The following is a 12201-nucleotide window of genomic DNA, read 5'->3' as shown; positions in this document are numbered from 1 at the left end:
GTCTATACTGCCTTACATTCTTTTTAGATTCCCATAGAAGAGAAACAGCAGCATGTGTTGTTAGTCCTAGCACATAACCAAAAGAAATGTCTATGATCTCCTTGGAAATGCTGGCTCTTGGTTAATCAATATCAGTATATCAATAGAAGTTTAAAGAGTTTTTCCACCCACTCTCTAATGGTTCAGCATGGGGAAGGATGACCATAACAGACTAGAAATTGAATGGGAAATGAAAATGCAATGCTTTGATATTTCTTAGAGTCTTGGTTACAAGTAGATCAATGGTTGTGAACTCTACCTATATTAAAATTGTTAAAAATTGAAGGATTCTTTTGTTTTGTTTTGTTTGTTTGTTTTATTTAAACAATTTTATTAGATATTTTCTTCATTTACAATTCAAATACTATCCCGAAAGTCCCTTATACCCTCCACCCCCTGCCCTGCTCCCCAACCCACCCACTCCCAATTCCTGGCCCTGGCATTCCCCTGTACTGGGGCATATAATCTTCGCAAGACCAAGGACCTCTCCTCCCAATGATGGCTGACTAGGCCATCCTCTGCTACATATGCAACTAGAGACACAGTTCTGTTGGGTACTGGTTAGTTCATATTGTTGATCCTCCTATAGGGCCCCCAATGGAGGAACTAGAGAAAGTACCCAAGGAGCTGTAGGGGTCTCTAACCCTATAGGTAGGTTCTTTAGTTGTTAAACGGTTAATGCTTACGTACCGCAGAAAGAGTAAATAAAAACACTGGATACTGGTAAGCCTGGTGCTGGGAATAGCTTGAGCAAATTTCTCAGTGTCTATAAATTAGTCCCGTAGAGCCAATACAATGCTCTTTCTTTTCCTAGGCTGTTGATTGATTAAGTGAGTGAGTGAGTGAGTGAGTGAGTGAGTGAGTGAGTGAGTGAGTGAGTGGCGGCTCATGCTCGCTTACCACCCTATGCCAGTGCACACATGTGGAGGGGAGAGAACAATTTGCAAGAAGTCAGATCTCTCCTTCCATCACGTGAGCTACAAGGAATTGCACTTGTGCCATCATCCTTGGGAGCATGCACCTTTACCATTGACGAACCTCGCTCACTGCCCCCCAACCGTTTTAATTTCTATTCTGAAGTAAATATTTATTACAGGAAAAAAAAACATGTATTTCATTCAGTGTTCTTAGTGTTATATGTGGATATGTTTGTCCTTAGTTGAATGTAAGCTTTCTGAAAAAATACAAAATATTTTCTTCTCTAACTTTCTTATGCTTTGCTGCATTGTGGTGGGGTTGGTCACAATATCTGAGCTGTCAGGGACTTTCTAAGAATGGCTCATGTCCCTAATTACTCAGAGTGAATCCTCCTGCTCAGCAGATAATGGGCAGCAATGCTGTCCTTTCTGCTCACCCCATCCAAACACCACAGTCACATCCCTGGGGGCACTGTCACAGACACTTAAAGTTTGTAATAGAATAAAAACCTAAAAAACCGGCCAGAAATATACACCTTGATGGGTTTTAAGTTAATAACAGATCTCCCTAGAAACTGTACCTCAGACTGCAATAGGTGGAAACACAGTCTACCTAAGGAAACAACTTCCTGCCCAGGTCTAAGATTCTCTGCATTCTGACAGTCCTTTCTTCTCTGCTTCCTGCTCCTCTGTGCCTGAGACAGCCCTTGGTTGTTTGGGGAGAGCAATCCTGATTCATTTTCAGTCTGTTCTTCTTTCTGCTCTCTCTTCTTTTCTTCCCTCCCACCTCCCCTCTCATCCTCCAAATACAAAAGTTCACATCTATTTGTTTCTGAGCAACTGGACAGTAATTCTGGCAAAATAAAACTCCCGGGCTGTCAGGAAGCCAGCAGCAGACGGCACACACTTCTTTCAACCTCCTATTTTGAAGGAATTTACATACCTGAGGGAAAGGAAAAAGAAAGTCAGAAACCTGTAGGAAAAGTATAATATATGGGTTCCTGTTTCCATCCTTACCCTCTCTATGGGGACCATGATTTCAATGTGCCTTCTATCTGAGGAAAGCAAATATTCCCAGGTAACAGATTTCTTAATCACTGTAAAAATGATTCAGTTTGGGATTTGTGCTGTCTCAACTGAACACCATGGTAGTTGTGCACATTGGGAAAAAGTGAGTACCACATAAAAACAGCATACATAAGGTATGTGTGCCCTGTGGCAAGCTCTGTGTGGCCAGCAGTATCACACCATTCTTCCCAGAATCCTTTTTGGGACTATTCCATTCGAGGCATTGCAGAGACATGCTTCCCATACCAAGCCTGAGTCCTTTTTCCATGATGCCTCTGGAAACTGTTTGAGGTTCTTAGCACTATTATATCGGAAGGAGAAAGCTGCAGTGGACTTTATTACTGGTCAGTTCTGGAATGGGCCAGGCCATCTTGGAAGCCGCTGGTTTGCTCTGTGAAGCAATTCATTAGTAACAATCCTGCTAGATCTGGCATAGCTAAGATTTCTTTACTCTTTTTCTTCCCCAGCCTGGATGTGTAAATACTACAGAAGTGGACATTAAGAAGTCATCCCGGATGAGAAACCCACACAAAACACGAAAGGTAAATGGATATGTGTCCCTTGGTCTCGCTGAAGTGTCTACTTTCAAGATATCCATCTCTGGCTGTTGCAAATATACTCCACTCTGGGGTTTTGTCCTGAGAATTCATTCTCTGGAGTGAAATAAAGAAACACCTACCTCTCCTCAGAAGAACCCAAGGACAAGCCAAAGGGCATCCCACCAATATTTGCCCTGGGGAGCCAGTGAATCTTTTGAGCTTCTTTATAGAACCAGGGTAAGAAGCTGTTCACAGGAGAATACGGGACCACCAAAGTAGCTGCATTGGAAAGTCCTCCACACAGTGTGGATATCAGCTTTCCCATGGCTATACATATAGAGGTCCCTCTCAGTTAACTTTCCCAGGCTATATATCCCAGTACCTGCCAAGCTCCTAGTCCAAGCACAGTTAGTGAAGAATTGCTTACAAATGACTAAGGAGTACAGGAGGTAATCTCAGATGAGGGTCCGGGTACCCTCCTTACACCGTCTTTCTCTGAGGGAACTCAATAGTCAATAGGCCCATGGTCATGGTCTCTCACAAGCAGACATCACTGAGATGATGTGAATGGCCTCTGGTTTTCTTGAGGGCCTTGTTTCTCCAACACATTTGGAGGTTAGAAGGGTGACGCCATGGGACTGTGATAGAAGAGAGCTGGGATGTTTCATTTCCATCACAGCATTAAGAAAAGTTGTGTTTTGTATCGTTTGAGGGTTTCTTAAATGCATATATGTGCATAGTATGTTTAGACCAAATCTACCCCAGACTCTTTCCTCTTCAACTCCTTTCTGTAAATAGGGATTAATACAGAGACTTAGTCCTTGGGCACAGTATAGACAGTAAGAGATTGTAGAATTCCCAGCCCTCATGTGACATCTGTTTAACCCTTACTGATACCAAGGCTCAAGAAGTATCATGGAAGAGGAACAGAAAGATTGTACGAGCCAGAGGTTGTGAAAGGCTGCTGTGAAACAGTTTTCCAGACAGGAGAGGGGCACTGCACACAGGAACTATAACAGCATACACAGGGCCTGTGCAGGATCAAGTCAGCCATAGTCCCAGCACAGATGGGGAAAGGGCTCACAAAGTCACACCTAGCTGTGGAGCTATGGTCAGTCAAAAGCTACTGGAGGGATGGATGTCTGCTTTTGTTTACTGCTATGTGATAGGGTCTCAAGTGTCCCAGGGTTACTGTGAACTCACTATGCAGTAGAGGGTAGCCTTGAACTTCTGATCCTTCTTCCTACACTTTCTGAGTGCTAAGATCACAGACAGGGACCACCATATCCAGCTGTATACAGTGATGCAGATTCTAGGCAGGAACAATGCCACTGAACAACATTCCCAGGCCCAGCCCCAGTAAAGGAGGAATTCTTTCTCATTTGTAAATGTGTGTGTGTGTGTGTGTGTGTGTGTGTGTGTGTGTGTGTGTGTGTGTGTGACTACCACACCTAGGTCCAGCACAAGTCATTCTGAGAATAGCCCAGAGGATACCATCCTTCATTAACAAATACCACTGTGGCTCAAAAGATCTTTTCTGTGAACCTCATGTAACCCCAGCATTCTTCTAAAGTGAATGTTCATACATGAAGATGAACTAAAACTAAGATGTTTGCAGGTTCATAAACCTTATTTTATGTTATTTTTTTTTCTTCAACAATCCCCATATAACCCAATTTTTTTGTTTTTTAATTACTTGGTTTTTTGTTTTGGTTTGGTTTTTGGTTGTGGGGGTGTTTTGTTTTGTTTTGTTTTTTGAGAAAGTTTCTCATAATGTGAAGATGGGAACCCACAGAAGGAGTTATAAATCCCTTTAGATGCAATGAGCAAACATCTTGCCTCTAGGGGTTGATTCTCTGAGCCCAAGAGCCAAGGCAGCCCACAGCAAGCCTAGGTTTCTAGAGGCTCCGGGTTCCTTTCTTCTTCTTCCAGTGGAACCTCAGCTCATCCACTAGTGGAGCTGAACAAAAAGTCAGTCAGCTCTCCAAGTAATGGCAGTGTGCCCCCCCTTCCTGTAGCTAACTGACAGATGCTCAGACTGGGAGAAGACAGCACAGGAATAAATGGGTGAAAATTGGGTGTGCTGAAGTGATCATGAATCATCTTGTAGGCACTAGATTCCATGTTGATATCTGAGCTGGGGCTTCCAAGGGCTTCCTCCCAGAAATCCCAGAGAGCTTTTGTTAACAGGAGAGCTCTTCACACTCCATCATCCGCATGCCATCAGCTCTCCACACACCATCAATTGTGGCAGAAGCGTGAGATGGCATGCAATGAAGTAGTGTAAAAAGAATCAATGTGTGTCAGCTCAGTTTGTTTAGCACACAGTTGGGAGTGGCAGACATTATTATCCCAAGTGGTATAACTTCACTCTGTGTGTGTGTGTGTGTGTGTGTGTGTGTGTGTGTGTGTGTGTGTGTGAGAGAGAGAGAGAGAGAGAGACAGAGAGAGAGAGAGACAGAGACAGAGAGAGAGAGAGAGAGAGAGAGAAGGAGGGAGATGTAATGACTCCCTATGTATTTTTCAAGCATCCTTGGTAATATTTACCCTTCCTCTCTCTTCATCACTACTGCCTTCCTGCTCCTTTATGTTTTGGTAAGAAACATCAAATGAGTTTTGAGATTGTTCACCAAACATATGATAGAATTTGCTTTTTAGAAGGTCTACAGCTACAAGGGATATTTTGTCCTGACTCTTTTCTTATTTTAATATAGTCTGTCTATGGTTTACAAAATGACATCCGAAGTCACAGTCCCACCCACACACCTACACCAGAAACCAAGCCTCCTACAGAAGATGAGCTGCACCAACAGGTGGGTCTTCCTGTGAAATGATCAGCTAGGACACATGGGTCAACAACTCTGCAGGGAAGAGAGTGAACGTTCATACGGGTGTTTTAGAAGGTTATTTGTATGGTCAACTGCTTCATAGAGATTTACAATGAAAAAGTAATGAAAGCCAGGCATGGAGACACATGCCTGTAATTCCAACTCAAAGCAGCTGAAGACAGGAGGAGCAAAGGTTCTTGGAGAATTGGGTTTGAGCACTGACTGTCTCAAAAACAAAACTTTAACCAAAGTGGTAGAAATGTAGCTCAGCTGGTAGTACATTTGCTTGGCCTATGGAAGACTTTGGAGGTCAATTTACAGTAGTGCTGCATGTGTGCATATGTGTGCATGTGTGCATATATGTGCATGTGTGCCCTGGTCTGATTCTAAGACATGACTCCACATATATAATATATGAAAATGCTTTTCACAACTCTTTACTAATTTATCCCCTCTTTGCCTCGAGACAGTTTTTGGAAACGAACTGTTTCTAAAACGACTTAGAGGTGTCTTGGTCATAAAGAGTTATTTTGAGCTCCAAATCCTTGTCTTAAAGAAGACAGCAGGTTGGAGACAGAGTCGAATTTGCCACATGTCTGTTGACATGATCACCACAGCAGTTTGGGCAGTCTGGTTTCTGCGGCACTGATTTCTCTAACCTTTTGAAGTTTGTCATTATCAACACTGGTGTGTCACCATGACCTATATTGCCCCTTTTAAAAGTCAGTTTGTCTCCAAGAAATAGTTCAAAGTAAATGCCAAAGTCTCATAACAAGCCTCAGCTGCCTCTCTTGGTTGGCTTAATCAGAGGGATGCATCTTCCCTCATTTGTTTGCACTAATATTTCTCCACACTGTGATTTATCAATAAGTCAATGTTAACTTTTATATGATATTTATAATTTCCTTATAATTTATAAGAAGAAAGTTGTTCAGGGACTTCTTTTCTAAATTAGTTTGATTGCATATTTATATAAACATGTGTCATGAGTTGATAAGATTACATTCAAAATTTGTAACATTAAGCCTTTCTTGGGAACAAATAAAATGATTAATATGATTAATAAGAAAAATGAATAAAATGATTAATAAAGAAGATTTTAAGAAACCTTTCTTGGGATAATACAAAGATGTAAAATTTACTTTAAAAATCATGGTAACCAGTAAAGGCACACTCATTTTATGAGTTAAATATCTGTGGAGTAATGGGATTTTGAATGTAGATATATGATGAGTATTTAAAATCACCATAGCACATTTCAAATAAGGTTATGTTTTCTTGAAGCAAGCATTGTATTCAAATGTATTATTGTTCTAAATTTATACTAGTTATGTTTATATTCAAATAGATCACACTTTTTTTTACCCTTTGATAGCTCTCTGCTTTAATTTTTTTCTATCTTTAACTGTTCTTCCTAGAATGTACTCAGCAAGGATTAAAACTTAGAGACTTGAGATGCTGTTGTTTACATAACAATGTGGTCAACTCTCTCTTTCAGATAAAATACTGGCAAATACAGTTAGATAGACATCGGTTAAAAATGTCAAAAGTTGCTGATAGGTAAGTATTTCAATGTATCAACATACATTTTTATTTTCAAAGATGTATTTATTTTTATTTTATGTGCATTGGTGTTTTATCTGCATGTCTATGCCTGTGTGTACCGGTGTTCCTAGAGGCCAGAAGAGGGCATTGCAGTCCCCTGGAATTAGCCACCATGCAGGTGGTGGGAATCAAACCCAGGCCCTCTAAGAGAATCCAGTACTCTTAACCACTGAGCCATCTTTCCAGCCCTATGCTATAAATTGTAAATGTCATGTGATAACTGTGTTAAAAATGGAAAGCAAGTGATTGGAGGAGAGTGGAATAAATTGTTGCCCATGAACAAACTTCTACAGAAGTCTTTTGTCGTAATTGAAAGACAACATTGGTATAGAGACAGACAAGTAGACCAATGGAATAGAATTGAAGACCCAGAAATGAACCCACACACCTATGGTCACTTGATCTTCGACAAGGGAGCTAAAACCATCCAGTGGAAGAAAGACAGCATTTTCAACAATTGGTGCTGGCACAACTGGTTGTTATCATGTAGAAGAATGCGAATCGATCCATACTTATCTCCTTGTACTAAGGTCAAATCTAAGTGGATCAAGGAACTTCACATAAAACCAGAGACACTGAAACTTATAGAGGAGAAAGTGGGGAAAAGCCTTGAAGATATGGGTACAGGGGAAAGATTCCTGAACAGAACAGCAATGGCTTGCTCTGTAAGATCGAGAATTGACAAATGGGACCTAATGAAACTCCAAAGTTTCTGCAAGGCAAAAGACACCGTCAATAGGACAAAAAGACCACCAACAGATTGGGAAAGGATCTTTACCTATCCTAAATCAGATAGGGGACTAATATCCAACATATATAAAGAACTCAAGAAGGTGGACTTCAGAAAATCAAATAACCCCATTAAAAAATGGGGCTCAGAACTGAACAAAGAATTCTCACCTGAGGAATACCGAATGGCAGAGAAGCACCTGAAAAAATGCTCAACATCCTTAATCATCAGGGAAATGCAAATCAAAACAACCCTGAGATTCCACCTCACACCAGTCAGAATGGCTAAGATCAAAAATTCAGGTGACAGCAGATGCTGGCGTGGATGTGGAGAAAGAGGAACACTCCTCCATTGTTGGTGGGATTGCAGGCTTGTACAACCACTCTGGAGATCAGTCTGGCGGTTCCTCAGAAAACTGGATATAGTACTACCGGAGGATCCAGCAATACCTCTCCTGGGCATATATCCAGAAGATGCCCCAACTGGTAAGAAGGACACATGCTCCACTATGTTCATAGCAGCCTTATTTATAATAGCCAGAAGCTGGAAGGAACCCAGATGCCCCTCAACAGAGGAATGGATACAGAAGATGTGGTACATCTACACAATGGAGTACTACTCAGCTATTAAAAAGAATGAATTTATGAAATTCCTGGCCAAATGGATGGACCTGGAGGGCATCATCCTGAGTGAGGTAACACATTCACAAAGGAACTCACACAATATGTACTCACTGATAAGTGGATATTAGCCCAAAACCTAAGATACCCAAGATATAAGATACAATTTCCTAAACACATGAAACTCAAGAAAAATGAAGACTGAAGTGTGAACACTATGCCCCTCCTTAGAAGTGGGAGCAAAACACCCTTGGAAGGAGTTACAGAGACAAAGTTTGGAGTTGAGATAAAAGGATGGACCATGTAGACACTACCATATCCGGGGATCCATCCCATAATCAGCTTCCAAATGCTGACACCATTGCATACACTAGCAAGATTATGCTGAAAGGACCCTGATATAGCTGTCTCTTGTCAGAGTATGCCTGGGCCTAGCAAACATAGAAGTGGATGCTCACAGTCGGCTATTGGATGGATCACATGGCCCCCAATGAAGGAGCTAGAGAAAGTACCAAAGAAGCTAAAGGGATCTGCAACCCTATAGGTGGAACAACATTATGAACTAACCAGTACCCCGGAGCTCTTGACTCTAGCTGCATATGCATCAAAAGATGGCCTAGTCGGCCATCACTGGAAAGAGAGGCCCATTGGACACGCAAACTTTATATGCCCCAGTACAGGGGAACGCCAGGGCCATAAAAGGGGAGTGGGTGGGTAGGGGAGAGGGGGTGGGTGGCTATGGGGGACTTTTGGTATAGCATTGCAAATGTAAATGAGCGAAATACCTAATAAAAAATGGAAAAAAAAAAAAAAAAAAAGAAAGACAACATTATGTTGCCGAAGTCCAATCCTTGTGGAACCAAATATCAGGTTCGTTGGAGTGGCATCTTCTCACTCCTGGTTGAAGAAAGGAATCTTTTAACTTAACTGGCTCCTATTTGGCAACCTGGTAATTCTGTAAATTCATTTTTAACATCCATAATATTTTGTAATATAACTCTCTTTGTAAATGCTAAGATTTTGAATTAAACTCAGATTTTAGATTTATATTTTACATTTTTTTGTTTGTGAAAATAAAACATCAAACTTCAGTGAACTTTAAAACTTCCAATGGCTTATTTCTTTCCAATGTGGATTCTGCTAACAAATTAAGCAAAACGTGGATATTATGAACATCCATAGAAGTCCAAAGAAGGTTCCCTATCTTTCCATAGAGGAATTGATTTAGAAAAGTCTATTATTAATAAAAATTTGTTCTGTTGGCTTAAGGAGTCTACCAAGCTTTTCCTCTCCAGTGTTATCCCTCTCTCCTTTTTTGGCACCAAAAAAACAAAAAACAAAAAAAAAAACAAAAAAAAACAAAAAAAAAAACAAAACAACAACAACAACAACAAAAAACAGCCAGTGATTTCTGTTTGTATTTGAGACAAAAATGTTTTCCAGTCCTTTCTTCAACCTGGCTATGAACGTTCTGGCTAGCCAGGACTAGAATGACTCTCCATACACCCTGCTCAGGCAGACTGGACTGTACAATTTTTATGGGAGCTCACTCACTTCCATAGTCAGGCTGGGAGGTAGAATCCTAGTCTGCCTGCAAGAACCATGGATTTGTTGCATGTAGGTTGGGGAAATATTAGAGTCACCATTGGATTCCTTTCCAATGTCATGGTTGTGGGTTCCCTAGCCCATCATTTTCATTTTGTTTCCCTCACTTTGAACCAGAAATAACTTCAGCATAAAAAATGAAGCTAGAGATGATTTTGTTTTTGTTTCTTTTCCTCCTCTGTTTCCTCCCAGTCTACTAAGCTATACGGAACAGTATGTAGAATATGACCCGTTTCTTGTGCCGCCTGACCCTTCCAATCCATGGCTCTCAGATGATACGACTTTCTGGGAACTTGAAGCAAGGTAAAGACTATAGTTACTTCCTTCTGACTATGTCAACTATTTAAGAATGTGCATGAAATAAATTGCAGAATCAAGAGCTGACTCCTTGGAAAAATTATATTACTCTCCTCTATATTATATTTCCATGATTTAGCATTGTTGATCAAAGAGAGATTTTTAGATGCACAGTTAGATTTGCCCCGTTGCTAGGGTGCAGTTCGGCCATGAGAAAGGGTAGAATCCAGTCATGGAGACATTGATGGAGCCGTAAGGCACTGTGTTAAATAAAATAAGTGGGACATTGAAAGAAGAGAACCACATGCTCTTACAAAAATATAAAAATGATTAAACTGAGAGTAAATAGTGGTCCACAGAGGCTGGGAAAAGTAAGGAGAACAAGGCACGAGGAGAAGTTGCTCAATGGACGTTAAATAACAGTCCCATTGGCTTTAGAAGTTCTGGTGTGGTGTTGGGCAGTAGGATGGCAGCTGATATCTATGTGCTGTGTACTTGAAAAATGTACATGTTATATATAATCAAATTCAAATATAAATATGATGGATTTTTATAGATTTCAAAACATAAATTTAATTCTAGAAATAAATTTACATTGCTGAATGAACTGCCCCAAAATTAGGGGTGATATTTTAAATATGAGTTAGTCAAAATTAGTTTTTCAGTTTTTAAAATTCAGCTTCTTGCTATTAAATCATTTGAAAATTTATATAGTCACTCTGACCTGTGTTCAGTTAAAATCAATGGTGAGTCCACACTTCTTTAAGCCCAGTGCAAACATGCCTATATAAATTCCATTTTCAAACCAAATGTACTCACCATAAACACGGAGAAACCGACTTTTGAAAACCCAAGCACAAGGTAGAACTCTAGGTTTCTTTGGTGAGCTGTGTGGGGCATTGTGGCATCAGTGTTGAAGCGCCTTCGGGGGTGACTGCATGTCTCTGTACAAAGACGGTGTTAGTATTGCAGAGCACTTCTGCTTTGTTGCATCTTAGGCAGAGTCTCCTATAGCCCATGTTGGCTATCAACTCATTAGGTAGCAAAGGATGACACCAAGCTCCTTATCCTTGTACCTCTACCTCCTAGACACTGGGATTACATACTCATGATACCACACATGGATCCAGCTTATATTTCTGGGCCACTTCTCTTGTATCTAGCCATGTATCTTAAACATCTACAACTCAGAAGTCTTCAGTCACAGGTTATATATATATATGTATATATATATATATGTATATGTATATATATTCATAAACACACACATACAAAAACACACACACACATATATCCACATATATAATGTTTGTATATACATATATGAATATGTCAGAAAGCTAGAACCCCCAATCTATGATTAAATATGATTCATATTTAATTGCAATATAATCATATGTAGTGATGAGGCCCTACAGGCATCAATGCATCATTCCAAGGATGACCTACATACATCACAAACTGGACAATATAGTGGTTGGACTATATAGTGGTTGGACTATATAATGGTTGAAATGGGGCTCTGGGTAACAGTGACTAGATTTTTGCCCCTTACTCCTTGTATGACATGGCATTAAGTTATAACTCTTTATACATTAGCTTTGTCTATAAAGTCAGAGAAGGGATACTAGTCTCATAAAGTTGTGAAGACTCCATCCAGGCAATTAGTGACAGATGATCCATGGGAGTTAGATCGAATCTAACTCATCCCTCATTGTGAGTTCATAAGGAGTAGTCAGTCGGTAGCATACTACTGTTACAGAAGATAAGTTAAATACGGGCATTCTTATAAGGTGTATATATAATAAAGAAAATAGGAACTGGCCCAGACATGGTGACATATATCTTTAATTCTAGCACTTGAGATCCACGGATCTTTGTGAGTCCAAGGCCATCCTAGGCTACACAGTGAGTTGTAAGCAAACCAGGGCTACATCTCCAAAGCCTGCCCTA

At 40.4% G+C, this 12201-nt stretch overlaps 1 protein-coding gene across 15 annotated transcripts in view; it reads left to right on the top strand.

The window, feature by feature from the left end:
* Window positions 1-12201, top strand: part of Rgs7 (regulator of G protein signaling 7) — a 433787-nt gene that overhangs the window by 396493 nt on the left and 25093 nt on the right. For all 15 annotated transcript variants that reach the window (XM_017320465.2, XM_030253949.1, XM_030253948.1 and 12 more), the window contains 4 exons: window positions 2492-2566; window positions 5278-5376; window positions 6890-6951; window positions 10144-10254. In XM_017320465.2, coding sequence (XP_017175954.1) covers window positions 2492-2566; window positions 5278-5376; window positions 6890-6951; window positions 10144-10254 — 347 coding nt within the window. The remainder of the gene's footprint in view (window positions 1-2491; window positions 2567-5277; window positions 5377-6889; window positions 6952-10143; window positions 10255-12201) is intronic.

Source organism: Mus musculus, chromosome 1 (assembly GCF_000001635.26).
Source record: "Mus musculus strain C57BL/6J chromosome 1, GRCm38.p6 C57BL/6J".
Lineage (NCBI taxonomy): Eukaryota > Metazoa > Chordata > Mammalia > Rodentia > Muridae > Mus > Mus musculus.
This window is presented reverse-complemented; position numbering and strand designations above follow the sequence as displayed.